This window comes from Zingiber officinale, chromosome 5A (assembly GCF_018446385.1).
Source record: "Zingiber officinale cultivar Zhangliang chromosome 5A, Zo_v1.1, whole genome shotgun sequence".
In the NCBI taxonomy this organism is placed as follows: domain Eukaryota; kingdom Viridiplantae; phylum Streptophyta; class Magnoliopsida; order Zingiberales; family Zingiberaceae; genus Zingiber; species Zingiber officinale.
Window position 1 is genome coordinate 147,089,735 of NC_055994.1, and position 18,360 is coordinate 147,108,094.

Below are 18,360 nucleotides of genomic sequence, written 5' to 3' on the forward strand. Positions count from 1 at the left end.
ATATGTGGGGTCCAGTTCATCCCACCAATGAACATGCAGGGCCTCCTCTGATCCAGAAGATTCTGGATCAGAGGATCTGGCCTCCCAATAGAGGAGCAAACAATTTGGTAAACAATTGAAACTCCAAAATCGAATCAAGGACAGCAATCTCTCACGTTCGAGTCGCCAAAAGACGAACAGACAATTGACTTCCCCATACCGATCAAAGAGAGGAAAGCGATCATCGGCAGTGATACCTAGCAATTCGAACAGAACGCGAGTCAAAAACTGGATTCCCATCAAAACTAGCAAGAGAGTCCGACGAGAAATGGAGAACACTCACGGAAGCTGATGTTGAGAACGAGGAGGGAGTAGGTGTCTTTGATGCACGACGACCCTGATCTCTCGAAGTGCGACATGGGTGGCGAGACGATTCGGATTTCTAGGGCTTTAGGATTATGTTGGTGGCAATTCGATATCCGTCAACCCGCAGTATGCTAGGGATCCGATTGCGGATTCGCTATTTGACTCTCTCTCTCTCTCTCTCTCACGCAAACAGCGCCGCCACCGCTCTCCAAACCCTAGTTCTCATTCCGCTCCCCATCCCTTGTCCTCTCCGGACACTACCACCGGCGACGCCGTAGGAATCTGTCTTCCCTGCCGTACTCCTCACCACAGATCTACCCCAGCTCGGCGCCCAGTAACCTGATCATTTATCCACCATCGGAGGCCTCCGGACGATCTCTGGCCGTTCGCTCCAAACAAAAACTATAATATGATGGGGACGGTGAACTCAGGAAGGGATCGCCACCATTTACGGCCGGATAGCGATCATGATCTGACTGCAAATATGAGTGGCACATCCCCTGGATAAAAAAAATGATCCACGAGATCTAAAAAAATTTTGGTGGTATTCGTTCTGTTTTTTTTTTTTTTTTGAAATATTATGATCCGCGACACTGCTGTTAGAAACTGAAGTTAAGGCTAATTTTTTGACAGGTAGCAAACTTTATTGCGGAGTGAGATGATCGAGTTGGCTGAACGAGTATAACTGTAACATTATTTAGTTTACCATTGAACTTCGAAGAAGAAAAAAAAAAACATTCTTGTTTTTTTTTTTTTTTTTGCATCTGGCATGGGAGGTATTTAATTGACAAATTTATTTATGCAAAGAACACAGTACAATCCAGAAGCATGTGCCACACCTAAATCCATCAGGGGATCGAGATGAATAGAAATGTATCAATACAATTTTTTTATTATCTCAAACAAGCAGCGGCTTGAGAATCTAAAATTGGCGCAGCATGAAGCCACCGGCACACCTTGGTCACAAAGGCAAAGAACGTCCTATACCGAAATTAAAGAACAAAAGAAGATTAGCACAGATATAACAATCCACTAGAATTCTGTAATAAGTTACAATAAGCTTAGTACCATTGTCAAACAGAGTTACAGGCAGAGAAAGAAAAGAAACCTATAATTTTGATTCTTTCGTCTACTCTTATGGTGCAATAAGTTCATACAAATGAGTTTTATTTGCTATAATTTCGATAAAATAATCATTCCTATGTTCGGTTACAAAATTATTACTCTATTCCAGGAAATACACATAGGAGAACCTATTGCTACTCTATCCAAGTCTAAGAAATGCACAGGCATGATCGACTAGGCAAAGATTGTCTATTGCTCGGAGGAATGTTTGATCATTGTAAACACTGTTCTTGCATACTACTAACCGTATCCCGACAAACAAAACATAGGGATGAAAAAGATCTCTCAATTAGTGTGGATTATAGATTCCTTTTGAATTCCCCATCAATCCAATTTTTTCAGAATAACTATTAAAATCCTTATCAATTCCATTCCAAAATATCATACGTAGAATTAAAGAAAAACATGGAAAAGAACGAGGCAACAACATGGTCTATTCCACAGAAATCATGATTTAGAATTCCTCACATGCAAATATGCAATGTTCTTCCCACCCTTCCTTGCACTCTCCCAAGCCATGGTCAGATGCGCTTGTTTAGACCTATCACCAAAATTATTAAAGACTAAAAGTTCCAACTTTTCAATAAAAATCAAGGCAATGACTACTCTTCCGACGTCAAAACCTTGTGGAAGGAAGGACGCAATAGAAAGTGCAAATGCTCGTATGTAGGGCAAGAAACAAAGATTTAACATGTTGATACGATTTCGAGGATGTTCAAGGCTGATACCTTGGGAGAGCCAACTCCAGCATGAAGAATCGACAGCGATGAAAGACGTGAGACGGGCGGATGCAATGGCGCTGTGAAGCGGCATCAGCGACTCGACGCTTCCCAGTGCCGGCGCCATGGACCTGACGAGCTCTCATCGGAAGTAATCAAGGTAAGATTTGAAGGTATGAAAAAGGAAGGAATTTTTGTAACAAGTGCACTGGAGGGGAGTTTCTTCACCTCCTCAGGGTTGAGGCAGCTCTACGCGACGGTGGGGAGTTCGAGAGCAGGGATCTGGTGCGCCCCACCACGGATCTCGCGGTGGCCATGGCGGCGGATCTGCAAAGCGACGCCATGACGCTCCTCGGGCGAAACAGGGACGGATACGAGCACTTAAAGCCCTAGACCCTGGGCGGGCAGGCATATCAAATCGACGGTCACAGATCGATCTCACCGTTAGCCATTTTTTATGTTTTCAAAAACAGAAAACTGAAAGCGCGATCAAAAAACGCAAATTTTGCATTTGTGCGGCCGGCGGCCGGCGGCCGGCGACCGTGATCCTCGTGGTGGTCGTCATGAGCACCCCGAGACAGCCGCGCCGCCTCAAGTTCTACTCCAGGTAACCCAAAACTCTCCTCTTTCTCTCCCTTAAATCTTCCTCGTCACTTTCGGCGAGTCTCCTGTCCAACCCTAGAAGCCAGACGCAGCAGGAACTCATCCGCAGCGTCTTCTCAGGTCAGAAAGCTCCCGATCTCAAAACATTCCTTTTTTCCCTGTGTTGCATACTGCGTTACAAATTCAATATCAATTCCGCTGGAGCAGATGTAATATGCTTCCCAATGCATTTATGTTGCAGTTTATCCTTCAATTGATCATGGTGATTCCTTGAAAACTTGATTTTTTTTCCCCCATAAACTGTCCAAAAACTATGATTAATTAATTGTCAGAATGTTGCCTGATCTGGACCTTTGATTTGAATGGACCTCATCTTTAAATAAGTGGGGTTCATTCAAATCAAAGGTCCACAACATGTGGACCATCCCCTGGTCCGCAAATTGCGGACCAGAAGATCTGCTCTCTGGTGAACCGGGGCAGATTTTTTCGGAATGGACCGAACCGATTTCGTTTATTATTTTTGTTCGTGAAATTTTTTTATTTAAATTTTATTTTTAAAAAAACTGCAATTTTTTATTTAGGAACGTAAATCGAGCTTCAAATTTAACAAAAAAACAAAATGAAGGGCAAAATTAAACTCCTCTTATTGTTATTATCATACAAAAGTGCGCTATTTTAAAAAATAATAATAATATCAAAAAAAAATTCATCCTAAAATATCTCTATTTTAGCACTGCCATCTTAATTTTAACCAAAATTATTATAGTTAAAAAAATTATTTTACTATGGATGAATATTACTTAAATATTTATTAAAACTAATCTAATTTACTCAAAAGAAATTTTGATAAATACTATAACTGTTATAATTAAAGTAATTTTGATTAAAATTATTTTGGCATTGGCATAAAACCACCCCATAAAATTAGGAGAGCAGATCTTCTGGTCCGCAATTTGCGGACCAGGGGATGGTCCACATGTTGTGGACCTTTGATTTGAATGAACCCCACTTATTTAAAGATGGAGTCCATTCAAATCAAAGGTCCAGATCAGTGGACCATCCCCTGGTCCGCAAATTGCGGACCAGGAGATCCCGCCCCGGTTCACCGTCACATCGTCCGCGTTCGCAAGCCCTATATTTCTCTCGGCCGCCGCTCGCCGTCGCCGCCAGCCTCCGCGCAGCTCCGCCTCGACGCAGCAACTCAGATCTGACCAATCCTCGTTATCGCGACCGCTGAGCTTCGATCGTCAACACGCTAGTCGTGTACACTAGGCTCCGTCTAACGATGAAGGTCAGTCGCACTTTGGCCTAACCCTTATTCTGACTTGAATTCGTTTTTTTCAGCATCGATTTGTGTGTGTGTGTGTGTTTATTTTCTTCCCTATTCGCGCTGCTGCGGTAACAGATAGCGGTGGAAGGATGCTTGCACGGGGAGTTGGATAAGGTTTACGCCACGATTCAGCATATCGAGCAGGTGGAGAACACGAAGATTGACCTTCTTCTTTGTTGCGGCGACTTCCAGGTATTTGAATTAACCAATACTTGTTACCGAACTATGCATAAGCTTACAAGCTAATATGAATCTGCCAAAATGATCCAAACCAAGCATAATATATTTTAGGTGTTGTAAGTTTATTCCTAGAGGAGAAATCATAAATACGCCTGAAGACAATGCAATTGACCCGTGTTAAAAATCCTCTTAATGGAGGTTGCCGTTTGATTTCTACTCTTTCCTGAATTTGACCTTTAATTAATTTTGGGCGCATTGTATTTGATTTGGATAGCATAAAGTAGATTCAATCTACCTGATGTCTTAACAAACTACAAAATTACCTTTTTTTAGGACACTAATAAAAATAATAGAAGCCATCATTCATTTGAAATTCTTATCCCCAACTCTTTTACTTAGGAGGTAACTAGCTATAGAGTGATCCTAGTTGCAAACTGAACTGATGCAGGATAACATTACCTTACTAGTTAGTCTTAAGACATCATGAATGAACAAAAATTTGATGCAAAGTATTTTTCTCCCCTTTTTGTTTTTATTGAATGGTTAAAGCAACCCTCTCTTGGGGCAATATTTGAGAAATAATGGACCCTATCCTCACTTTGTCTTTGCAATAGTGAAATTCAAGATACTTCTTTTGTTTGAGATTAAGTTGACATATTATCCATCAAATTTGGCTTTATTACCTAATCATCGAGATATTTGACAATTCTTGCATATGAATTACAGTAATCTGATATAGTAGGAAATTATTTGCAATAGAGCAGATGCACTTCTTCCTCGTATCAGTCTAACAAGGCCTACTGACTGTATATAATTTTTATTTTTTTAATTTATAAAACAAATCTTTCAAGCGAGTTTACATATATCAACCCAAAGAAAGCAAATTACATTTTCCTCTTGTTTGTCTCAATTCACTTCTTTTATACCTCTTAATCTTTTTTTTTTTTTTTTGTGTAGGCAGTCAGAAATGAAAATGATCTTGAAAGCTTAAGTTGCCCACCGAAATATCGAAGTATGAATTCATTTTGGAAGTATTATTCTGGGCAAGCAGTAGCTCCAGTCCCAACTATATTCATTGGTGGGAACCATGAAGCATCAAATTACTTATGGGAATTGTGAGTCTCTTTCCCTCATATAATCATTATTTATTTTTTTATTTTTCTTTTGCTTTAATTGTAGCATAAAAAGAATATGTGGAATGGTTTGTACTTGGTTAGATAATTTATTAGGGCTTTTGCACATGTATCATTTTGATGTTTGAAAGTTGTTTTAGACCTTACAAAATGAGACAAAATGCACATGTATCAATGCTTAAGTGCTCCACATATATTGCATGATCCACACTGTTAAATGTTTGATAGTTTATATGTCACATCTCATAGGACCGACAATGTTATTATCTACACCAAGCTGATTTGTTGGTGGAAACTAAAACTCCCAAATACCCACAACACTTGTGTAGTTGTATCATGTATGTAAACTAAAACTAAACATCAGATCAGGTTATGTTATCATTTTGAGTTTTTCTTTTTTATACAAAAGGTTATCTTGCAAGGGTTGTTACTATGAAAAGGATTTGATCAATTTTGTAACAATAGTCAGTTAATTTAGGCCAATTCAAATGACATATTTTCAATTTGTCAAGTCTCCATTCATTTATTAAAATTAATAAGTCTTTTTCATAATTATGACTTTTCTTATTGGAGAGATAGGGAAGAGAGAAGGTATGCATAGAAAAGTGGAGGAATGGGTAATGGAGGGAAAATAGGTATTTTGCTTCTTTTTTTTTTAACTTATGCGGGAGAGGGAAATATTTCAAAATAAAAATCCACAACCCTTCTCAAAGACTAATTGTGTTTCTTTGACCACTGACGAAGCCTCCTTTGCTTGCTACCTTCATTTGGATGTTATGAACGCAAAATTTTCTGTCTAGTTTCTCTCCTTTACCATCCAAATAATTTTCTCTCTCTCTTATTCTTTCAGCCCCTACGTTCCCCCTCCTTTCTTTCTGGCTGTCACCTAAGGCTTTAATTTTCTTTATATGCATTGTTACATTGTAACTTCTTAATGATGCAATAGTCTTCATGTGATAGCATTCAGGCCCATCATTATTCTTGTTTTTGATATCATATGAATATTGAATTATTGATAACATCTATTTATTGGTTTCTTGATATTTGTTTGCTAGATATTATGGTGGATGGGCTGCACCTAATATTTATTTCTTGGGCTACTCTGGTGTAATCAAGTTTGGCAACATAAGAATCGGTGGACTCTCTGGGATTTATAAGTCTGGCCATTATCATCTAGGCAAGTCTATTTTTCAATCATTTTACATGCATACTTATTTTGTGCCAATCATGTGTTCTATTTTCTTTGGTACTTTAAGCGAAAAAGTTGTTTCATTACTTGCTGTCTATTATAATTTTCAATCATTTTACACGCACACTTATTTTGTGTTAATCATGCCTTCTGTTTTATTTGGTGTTTTGTAATTTGACAGCCTCTATGTCATTCTCCCATCACTTATTTGATTGCCCATTCAATATTTTTTTCAGCCTGAAGTTACGTTGAGCAATTTGATTACTTTATCTGAGGCAAAATAAGATAATTATTCATGATGCATTGATGCTTCCCTTGTGTGTTCTGATTATGTACCTTCTGAGCAGGACATTTTGAGAGACCTCCATATAATGATAGGGATCTTCGGTCTGTGTATCATATTCGTGAATATGATGTAATGAAGCTCAAGCAAATTAAGGACCCAATAGATGTTTTCATGTCGCATGATTGGCCTGTTGGTATTTATGAATATGGAAACTCGAAGCGTCTTGTTCAACATAAACCATTTTTTAAAGAAGAGGTATATTTTATTTCTCATGCATATTTTTTCTATAATTTCCTAATCTTATAAATGAAAATAGCTTTACACAGCATGGCAGCTGTCACATGTTTAGTACAGTTTGTATTTTCTGTATATATATATTGCTTATCTGGTTTTAGGAGCAAAAGATTGTGCCATGACCTTTTTTGTGTGTGTATTAGAAGTCAATATCAGGACTGTTAACTTCATCAATTTATTTCAGTGGATCAACTTCAATCATCTAGATCAGGCTGAATTAAAGTTCCAGACAGATATTCATATCTGCATATTATTTAATATTGAGATTGTAAAGCATATTTTTTAAAATTTGCATTTTTTTTCAAAAAAATGTCTTTCAGCAATGATGTTTCATGCAAGAATCTAACGCTTATTCAAGCATCATCACAGCCACTCTACCTGCCAAATATCCAAAGCATTTCCAGCTAACGTATGCAAGATATTCAAGAATTATCTCACAACTCCCATATTTGCTTTATTCATCATGAATAGATCTATCATAATGAAGATGTCTTTTTCTCATTTTACTTCTGAAAAAACTTAGTAATTTGTAAAATTATTGAGATTTCCATATTCCACATGGATGGATGACACATTTTATATGATTGTCTTGATGCTATTGCAATTCATGCAAGTAATCTGACTGTTGTAATTTTTCCTCAGATCGAGAAGAGAACTCTTGGTAGTATGCCTGCTGCAGAGCTGCTGAGCCAACTGAAGCCTCAGTATTGGTTTTCAGCTCATCTTCACTGCAAATTTTCAGCTGTTGTTAAGCACAAGGAGGATGATTCTATAACAAAGTTCCTAGCCCTTGACAAATGCCTTCCAGGTCGGAGTTTTTTACAGGTAGGAATTTCAATGTTTATTTCACCATGTTATTGTGCAATATGTAAAACAATTGAATAACTAAATTTATTTTCTATGATAGATTATTGATATCAACTCTAACTCAGGACCTCATGAAATTCACTATGATGATGAATGGCTGGCGATAACAAGAAAATTTAATAGTGTCTTTCCATTGAGCAGAAAATCTATTCACTTTAGGTTGGAATTGCTATTTGTTTATTAGTCGTGCTTCATATGCACATTATATTATGCTAGTAACCAAAGCTTATCACAGTCATTTTGCATGCAGGTCTGAACAGTATGACAAACAAAGCTATTGTGAGTGGGTGAGAAATAAACTAAATGTCAGAGGGGCCAGACCATTTGATTTTGTGCAGACTGTTGCACCTTTTCACCCTTCTCAGCCATTCAACAACAGATCAACTACAGGTAATAACAGGATCCTTGATTTTTCAACTTTTGACTATGGTCAGATATGCAAAAGATTCAATTTGAGTCTGCTAGTATTTGAATTAATATTATGTATGCACTTTCCTATTCATAAAATGTAAATTGATCCTACAAGTTAATATGCATGCATCCATGGTGATTTGAGTTATATAGAATCATATGCTGGACATGATTTCCTATTCTTGCTCACAGACAATATGCTAAAAAATTAGTTTCCTGCCAGGTCAAAGAGTACTTGGAGTCAGTGGACTCTGGTCTCTTTTTTCTCCTGTGTAGTACCTCGGTTGTGTGACCTTGAAGATAATAAACTTAAAATAATGTCGTTTTTCTTTCACATTTATGTATTTAATCACTTCCAATCGAGTGTGTGTGATGCAAGTTTGTTTACCAATTTGTTGTCTTATGTAGATTTTGGCAAACAATTGTCCTCGCTGTAGACCCTTTTGCCCTTATATACTGGATCTGATGATTTAACACTTTGCTAATTAATTGACTCATGGAGCCAACTCCACTCAATCCACTTATTGTTGGCAGTATGAAATGTCTCTGAAGAATTACTAGATGCAACAGTGTAATCTGCTTACATTTGACCGCTTCCATTTTGGCCTTTTTATGATTTGCTTGGTTTTTTTCCCCTCATTATATTTACACATCTCTGATTGCATGAAAAGGTTTTATATATTAATCCTTAAAACCTTTTGAAATATCTGGCACCATCATTTTTATTTTTTATGCTAAATTATGGGGTTATTGATGTTCAAGCTCTTCCATTAATTGCAGGACATTGTCGGAACCCCCAGACGGAGTCATTGTTGGAGTTTTTAGAGCTCCCTTATCTTCTTGATACTGCTGTAGAGACCAATACGCCAACTCAAAATAAATATACTGTTGATTCTAGAGGTACTTACAGATGTTTGAAATATTGTGCTTTTTCTCTATCTTTCCTTATTATTTGCACAACTCTGTTAGCTAAATTTGTATAGAAAAGACTTAGTTTGTTTTGAAGAAGTGTCACTAGGATTTGAATAAATTTTTTCTGTTCTAATATTTAAATATTGCTTCTGAATAGAAATGTGGATAAGAGTCTGTTCATATTATTAAAATGAGTTATAAAGGGCAGTTTCTGCAGATAATGTCTCTCTGTCCTTTTGTACAACTCTTTTGGCCTTTGTGGTGCATCTTAAGAAACGTGCCTTGCCATCCTCTGTTATCAGAGGCCTCCCAAACTGCAATAATTAGCCAATTGTTTCAGATTCCCCCTAAAACCTATCAACCCATAAGACTTTCGACTCGTAGAAATGTGCCTACTAAAAGAGTTGCTTTCAGCACTGTGATAATTTTTGTCTTGACCAGTGACTAAATCGTTTTCGCGTGCTTTGTTAAATGCGAAAGGTGGTATTGACCCGATAAGGCTTGGGAACAGCTTCGTTCGTGTAGCTCTCCACTTTTTTTACTGAATAACATATTATTGATTGTGCAACATTGTCAAAAATTTCTTCTTGTTTTTTCCTTGATATTTGTCAATTTCATTGTTATAATCGCACAAGCCTACGATTGCTAAAACAAACAACAATCATCACGTAGAGGAATCTACACAAATTATGTCATATCGTTTTCTTGTTATCTAGTGCTACCATTGTCTTGGAGCACTTGATTCTTACTATCATTGCATTTCCTTGATTCTTGCACTTGATTCTCTCGATTTTATGAATTCATTCAAAATTAGCAGTATAACTGAATTTTTTTTGTATGTTTGTTCAGTTCTGTAATCAAAATGTAGCTCTCATTATAATCATTGCTCCCATGCATCTTCAGGCTTGTGTTCGGACCATTGCAATGGACTCACAATTTCTCCATAATTCAATCGGTCGCAACTACTAATGCAACTTTCTCATGATTCTTGGCAGATTCTTGGAATCAATATCAGGACGATGGTAAATCTGCTGGAGATGAGAATATCATTGAGCTTGATGAAGTTGAAGATGAAGATGACGAAGATGTATGACATCACAAGTTGCTATTAGCTCCTGTTGCCATTAGCTGGCTTTTTCTCCGTGTAAAATATCACTAAGCATGTTTATACTCTTGATGATTGTATCTATAGATTTGCACTGTGGAAATTACAGAAGCTTGTTTTATAAAGATGCCTAATCGTTTAAGGGATAATTATCTATCGCAAGGACAGAAATTTGTGTATCTATCTTCTGTTCCTCATGGATACTTTTCCTATCATGTGCTTAGGTTGCGAAGGGCATATTTAAATTTTTAGTTACTGTGACCATGATTTCAAGCATTGATTGATGTTTTATGGCATGGTTAAAACGGGAAGGAGATATCCTTCAAGTCCATCCACTGTTGCAGGTAAAGAAGAGGGAGCAGTAGAGCTGGAAGGTGGGAAACACAGGTTAATAAACATGGCACAGCACAGTAGTCCCCACTGTTCATCTTGGCTACCTCTTCTTTCCAGAGCCCCATGAGGTGTAGTGATGGGGTTGCAACCGCCCCCGCAACTGCCTTCTTTTAGCCATAGCTGTCCCTGCTGCAGGCAGTGATGGGGTTGGGGACCCCTGGTGACAATTGCAACTTATGTCACTCGGTAACTTGTTTTATCAGTATTCTATCTCAATATTATGTTTTAATGTACTAATTAATGGGATTGTCTAGGTTAATTGTTTCATGCTACCTTAATTGGATCCCTCAATTTTTGCTGATGGATGATCATTGGTGAAGCAACAACACACGAGGGATTCAAACAATTGCAGCTTGTGTTGCTATATAGGTAACTTGTTTTAACAGTAGTATATCTCAATATTATGCTTTACTGTACTAATTTATTGGTATTATCTTGGTTAAGTTTTTCATGCTGCCTTAATTGGATCCCTCAAGTTTTGCTGATGGATGATCATGGTGTTTCAGGCTCCATGCAGGCAAGTTGCGTTGTGAATGAATTTTTTTGGTTTGTTCTATCAGAGAGAGACTGTCTACCTTCAAAACAAAAAAAAACATATTAACTAATATGCTAATTTATATAAACACAGTTATATATTATGAACTTATCGGATCTCATTTGTGTGTATGTGTTTATGTGATTTTAAATTGATCCTGTCCGAATGCTGAATCGATGGACGCTGGGCACGTGGTGTTCTTCCAACTGATGATGTGGATCTCTGATCGGCCGTATGGATTTCCGGCGAACCTGCAAAGAAGTCAGGCCGGGAAGGGGTTCCCGGCGACGATCCTCCGATGCTCAAGTCAGGCAAGAGGACAACGAGGAAGTGGCTCCAAAGATGCGAGATCGCGTACCTCCGGTGAAGTCTGAGGGCTCTTATATAGAACTGTGGAGAGGCTTGTGCACACCTATCGAGGCGTACACGTGTCCTGTACCATACCTTAGCATGAGCTTGCTAGATGAACATGTCTGACACCATACTGCTACAGTCTGAGCACCTCTCTGATGAGACAGCAGAACCTTCCATCATACGATTCTGCGTATGACCTGATCGTCGAATATGTCTGCTGTCAGAAGATGATGTTCCCCAATGTCCCCTTGTCCTTGTCTCTTTTTTTCCCCAAGCCGAGCGTCCGTTCGCTCGGCAGACATCGATCCGACCGGGCGTAGGTATCGGTTCGACTGGGTGCTCGACTGAGACTGTTCCTTCACAGCATTTATGCTTTACGCCTCGACCGAGCGGGCCACCCGCTCGTCCCGGTGACCCTGTTCACCATGAGCGTCGGAAACCCGACTCCCCGTCGGGTTGTCTTTGATGTTGGTCGCTACTCGGAAAACCTAGAGGTTCCACTGTACAAAAATTTTGTACAAAGGTCTGAACCTTTTTCCTAGCTACCATATGTTCTTTTAAATTAAATTTTGGATCGCCTGCGGAACTTAACACGTTTGATCCAAAACTTAATCTATTTGTTCTTTTAGGTTTTGACTTGGATCTCCTGCGGAACTTAACACGTTCGACCCAAATCACCTTAAGTTATTAATTCCATTAAATATTAATTTTCATAATTGGTTCCCAGTACTGACGTGGCGAGGCACACGACCTTCTTGGATATGGGAGCAACCACCACCGACTAGACAAAACCTTTTATAGAAAGCTAATATTTAATTTCCTAAAATAACTTTAGGTTAACCGAAAAGAACAATCAAATCACAAGGAAAAGAAAAAACAAAAGAACACAACATCGAAAAACATATTCGAAATTCTAGAATCGTAAGCCTCTTATATTTGGTATTATTTCCATAAATAACTAGTATGATGCGGAAAGAAAAATTACTAGTTATACCTTGTAGAAAAACCTCTTGATCTTCTACCGTATTCCTCTTCTAACCTCGGACGTTGTGTGGGCAACGATCTTCCGAGATGAGAAACCACCAAGCACCTTCTTCTTCTCCTAGTTAGGTTCGGCCAACACAAAGAAGCTTCACCAAGGACGAAGAACAAAACACCAACCAAGCTCCAAGGGATACAAACTTTCTCTGTTGGTGCAACCTTAGGTCAAGGTTGATCTGGTTGACCTGACTCGAGTTGACCTGACTCGAGTTGTATCTTGATGTTTGACTTAGGAAGATTGTTGGTGCAACCCTTAGGTCAAGGTTGACCTAGTTGAGTTGTATTTTGATGTTTGACAATCGTGGAAGAGTTGTATTCTTGATATGGGACAAATGTTTGGGAGATTATTGGTGCAACGTAGGTCAAGGTTGACCTGGTTGACCTGATTCGGGAAAGAGTCCAAGTATGGAGACTTGGCACGGAGAAGTCCTAACTGGGATGTTAGGCAGGTGGAAAGTCCTGGTGAGTGAAGCCAGGCAGTGGGAAAGTCCTAACTGGGATGTTAGGCAGGTGGAAAGTCCTGGTGAGTGAAGCCAGGCAGTGAGAAAGTCCTAACTGGGATGTTAGGCAGTGTGGAAAGTCCTGGTGAGTGAAGCCAGGCAGTGGGAAAGTCCTAACTGGGATGTTAGGCAGTTGGAAAGTCCTGGTGAGTGAAGCCAGGCAGTGAGAAAGTCCTAACTGGGATGTTAGGCAGTGTGGAAGTCCTGGTGAGTGAAGCCAGGCAGTAGGAAAGTCCTAACTGGGATGTTAGGCAGTTGGAAAGTCCTGGTGAGTGAAGCCAGGCAGTGAGAAAGTCCTAACTAGGATGCTAGGCAGTGTGGAAATCCTGGTGAGTGAAGCCAGGTGGAAGTCCTGGTGAGTGAAGCCAGGCAAGGGAAATCCAGATGGGTCAAGGTTGACCAGACATCTGTTGAAAAGTCCAAGCAGGGAGCTTGGCACGGGAAAAGTCCAAGTATGGAGACTTGGCACGGAGAAGACCAAGTTGGAGACTTGGCACGGGAAGTCGGAGATAGCTCGGTAGCTCGGTAGCTCGGAAGCTCGGAAGCTCGGTAGCTCAGTAGCTCGGTAGCTCGGTAGCTCGGTCTCCGGACGAAGTCGGAGAGAGCTCGGTAGCTCGGGAGCTCGGTAGCTCGGTAGCTCGGGAGCTCGGGAGCTCGTAGCTCAGTAGCTCGGTAGCTCGGTCTCCGGACGAAGTCGGAGAGAGCTCGTAGCTCGGTAGCTCGGGAGCTCGGTAGCTCGGCAGCTCGGTCTCAGGACCAGGTAGGATTTAGGGCTAGGAGCTCTAAACCTGGATCAGTCTGGTGACCGATCAGGAGTCGATCAGAAGCCGAACAGGAGCGAGGCGCAAGAGGGGCTGATCGGTATGGGGACCGATCAGCACAAAGCCTGATCGGTCCTCCGGACCGATCAGGAAGTTCCCTGATCGGTCTGTGGACCGATCAGTAGGTTCCCTGATCGGTCCACAGATCGATCAGGGCACTAGCCGTTGCGACGCAACGGCTAGATTTCTTCTGTGCTTCTTTCTCCGCAGGTATAAAAGGAGGCTGAGAGCTTCTACATTGGGAACTACTTCTTCTTCCTTGGATTGAAGCTTCTGCTTCTGTGCTCTGAGGTTCTGAGCTTTGTTGAGCTCGCTTCCGAAGCTTCGTGTGAGCTTCCAGTCGACGGTCAGCTGCTGCTGTTGTCCGAGAAGTTGCTGCTTCACAGGCAGTCGACGAGAAGGCGAGTTAGTGTTTGTACATTGTTCTTGTCTTTCTACTTGTATTTCTTGTACTCCTTGTTGTTGTTGCAAGTTTTGTGGCGAGGTTTCTCCACCCAGAAGGAGTTCATATTAGCCGATTTTTCGGGGACTCATCCACCGACGGATTGACTGGACTCGTCCACCTTACGGGCACGTCGAGGAGTAGGAGCCCTAATCTCCGAACCTCGTTACATCGGTTTGTTTTTCTTCTCCTCAGTTTCTTCCTTGTATTTCCGCTGCGACTAACCCTAACTGTAGGAAGAACGCGAGACTTTGGGGCGGCTATTCACACCCCCCCTCTCTAGCCGAACAAGTGGTATCAGAGCGAGGCCGCTCTTCGACGGATCAACACCCGGGGGAGCACGGGCTAGAGATGGATCTCTATGGAGAAGATGTCACGATTCAACTCTTCTACGAGTCTCACGACAACTTCACATATTGGAAGGTAAGGATGATGTATTTTCTTAGGACTAATATGTTAAATTGGTTTTGTGTACAAGAAGGGTTTTCCCCTCCGATGGATGAGGAAGGAAAACCTATCAAGAAGAAGGAGTGGACGAAAGAGCAAATCCGACAATCCGAAATCAATGACGAGGTAACAAAAATTATTGAATTTGCTTTACCTAATAATGTTTTGTGCAAGATAGATAGGTACAACAACGCCAAGGAATTGTGGAACAATTTGGCAAAATTCCATGAAGAGGAGCCTAGTGAGCCAAGTAGCTCACATCATGGAGGAAGCGAATTGGGAGTTGAGGGCTACTCAACATCCAAGGAAGAAGAGGAGGAGAGCTCTTGTTCAAGATCGGAGCAAGAAGAGGCATCTACCTCCGGAAGGGATGAAGAAGAAAGCTCATCTACATCCACAACCCTAGGTAACTCAACACTGTGATTTCAAGCAAATTACACATAATGTGTTTTGAGTGTAGGAAGTTTGGGCACTACAAGAGTAAGTGTCCAAAGAGGGTTAGAAAGACTCCACCGACACCAAAGGTCAAGGAAGCCGGAGTCCCGACATGCAAGAGCAAGAAGTACGTGGTGTGCTTCCAATGCAAGCAACGGGGACACTATAGGAGTCAATGTCCAAGGGGGAGGCAACCTCACAAGGACAAGAGGCCAAATACATGTAAAGGGGGAGCTAAGGCAAACCCTAAGGTAACATTTAAAGCTCATTCTTGCAATTCTAGTAGGATGCATGTTAGTAGTCTTATTGCCATTGTCAATAATGATAAGCATGTTAACACTAGAAATCGATACATGTGCTTAGGAGCCAAGCATGTTAGCCTAGATAAGAACAATTCTAGAAATGCTAATCCTAGAATTAACTCATCTAAGGCTAAGGAAAATCTAGATAGAAATCCCAAATCATCTAGACACATGCCTAGGAATACCTCAAAGAAAAATGATAAATCAAAACTTGAGGTATTAGAGAAAGAAAATCAAGTCTTGAGGTCAAGACTTGACTCTCTAGAAAAGACTCTTAAGGATTTGACTCTAGGGTCTAAGGGTCAAAAACCCAAGTCCAAGGACAAGAAAGGTTTGGGTCACAAACCTAAGTCCCAATTGGTCAAACCCACTTATCATAATGTTTCATTCGATTATGGAACAAAACCTAGGGCTAGGAAGACCATTACCAAGGTCACAAGGGGAGTCACCCCTATAGTTGACCTTGATGAGACCCAAATGACCAAGGCTTTAAAGCCTAAGAGGGTCATTAGGAGGGTTGCTAGGGAAGTTATCCCTAGTGAATATTTAGTGAACCCAATGAGGTCTAATAGGTATTGGGTTCCTAGGAGCATCTTCTCTACCCCATAGATGGGTTAGAGAGTGTCAACTCCGATTAGAAGGGTAGTTAACCCAACTTTGAGGAAATTGACACTCAAGGAGCATTTTCAAGGTTTTGAGAACTTTTGAAAATGAAATGGAATTATCATGTACTCCTTTGAAGAGTTAAATGTGCCTAAAGATTGGAAATTTCATTTTTAATCTCAATTGGCACAATTTGGGAAAATCTAGAGAACTCTCGAAAAAAAAAAAATTGAAACATGCCAAGTTTTGAGGATAAATTTGATCTTTAAGTGGCATGAATTAATCTAGAGTTCAAGAAGTGTCAAAATTAGGATTTTGGCATTTTGGGGCAATCTAGGATTAAATTTGAAGTTAGCCAAGTGGTTAAGGATACTTAGATAGGTAATCTAGGTATATTTATTTATGCTAAATCTTGCCATGATTGTTTGCCCTCACATGTCATGACATCATGTTTAGTTTTATTATCATTCGAAATGTCATGATAATGCTTAGGCTAGTTTTTATGTCATGTTTATTTAAGTTTCAAACTTTATGCCATGACATCATGACATTGGCACATGTTTTCATTTATGATACCATTTTATGCCATGTCATCATCTCTTGCATTAATAATCAATTGAATTGATTTAAGGATGAAAAACACATTTTGATATTGAGATCAAATTTGTGTTTAGAAAATGCATGAGACCTTAGTCTAAGATACCTAAACCCATATCTCACATTAAAATTGCCATGGATGTGTTTGATACACTTTAGATGTGTGTGAGATATTAGGATTATGAATTAGGATCAAGGTGCATAGTTCTTGTACCTAGATGAGCCTAATTCAAGAAATGGAGGATCATAGGGAAAGCTTGTGTACAAGTCATGTACATTTAGCCCTAAGATTATGGTCCTAAATTAAAAGGTTTAAAATTATTTTGAAATTGATTTGGAAAACCTTGATGAAGCCATCTTAGTGATTGCATTCATCATTGAACATTGTGATACAAAGTTGAGTTAAACTTGAACTATTTCAAAGTTTTTGAACTTTGTGTCAAGATTGAAAAATGGAAGTTATTTTCATAGAAAACTATTTTTCCATGATAGTATATGTTATGAGGAATGTATCATCAAAATTTCACAATTTTTCGAAATTTCTGGAATTTTCTAGGAGTTTCTGAATTTCGGGAAGGAAATTTCAGAAATCTCCTGTCAGAGTCTGGATCGGTGCGGGACCGATCCGAGAAATCTGATCGATGCGGACCGATCCGTGGCATGGATCGGTGCGGGCCGATCAAGAAGATCGAGAGCTTGGTGCGATGCGGTGAAGGCTGATCGGTGCGGTGGCCGTCGGTGGCGATCGATGCGATCAATGAAGCATGGATCGGTCTGGGGACCGATCCAGGGGTTTTTTTTGATCGGTCTTAGGACCGATCAGTGCGTGCCAGTTTCTGATTTTCAGCAGGTGTCTGAAATTTCAGCTTTTGGGAGTTGAGTTTCGAGTTTCTAAAGGTTTAAAACTCTCCAAGACATTGTTGGTGCAATGGTCAAGGGGGAGTTGACCTTTAGGGGGAGTTTTTACCTAATTGTCAAGGGGAGTTGACTCTTAGGGGGAGTTTTTACTCCTTAAGACTTTTGAGGATTAGTGACATAGGATTGTCACTAAGTTGATTGTTGAGTTTAGTATCAAAGGGGGAAATTAAGAGTTTCAATGAGAGGTATGGGACTTTCATTAGGAGGAAACTCTTGACCTTGATTCTCTCTTTTTGATATGTGTCAGAAAGGGGGAGAGTGTTGGAGAATGGGAGAATGTTCTAGATAATGTTCAAGGAAGAACATTGAAGAACATTGGGAAACCTAAGTTAGGTTATCGGATTAACCTAACTTGATTATGGTTTTGTCAAACATCAAAAAGGGGGAGATTGTTGGTGCAACCTTAGGTCAAGGTTGATCTGGTTGACCTGACTCGAGTTGACCTGACTCGAGTTGTATTTTGATGTTTGACT

At 40.0% G+C, this 18,360-nt stretch overlaps 2 protein-coding genes across 2 annotated transcripts; one reads left to right on the plus strand and one right to left on the minus strand.

Moving 5' to 3' along the window:
* Positions 1–1,122: 1,122 nt before the first annotated feature.
* On the minus strand, positions 1,123–2,541 carry LOC121983362 (protein NUCLEAR FUSION DEFECTIVE 6, mitochondrial-like). The gene is made up of 3 exons (XM_042536301.1): positions 2,418–2,541; positions 2,199–2,320; positions 1,123–1,326 (listed from the first exon to the last, which is right to left on the minus strand). Exons 1-3 carry the CDS (start codon positions 2,531–2,533, stop codon positions 1,307–1,309), a joined length of 258 nt encoding a protein of 85 aa, XP_042392235.1. The 5' UTR covers positions 2,534–2,541; the 3' UTR covers positions 1,123–1,306.
* Positions 2,542–3,894: 1,353 nt separating this feature from the next.
* On the plus strand, positions 3,895–10,706 carry LOC121982313 (lariat debranching enzyme-like). The gene is made up of 10 exons (XM_042535321.1): positions 3,895–4,083; positions 4,198–4,314; positions 5,260–5,417; positions 6,491–6,612; positions 6,972–7,165; positions 7,847–8,029; positions 8,112–8,230; positions 8,322–8,461; positions 9,263–9,382; positions 10,390–10,706. The coding sequence occupies exons 1-10, from the start codon at positions 4,078–4,080 to the stop codon at positions 10,485–10,487; spliced, it is 1,257 nt and encodes a 418-aa protein (XP_042391255.1). The 5' UTR covers positions 3,895–4,077; the 3' UTR covers positions 10,488–10,706.
* Positions 10,707–18,360: the final 7,654 nt, after the last annotated feature.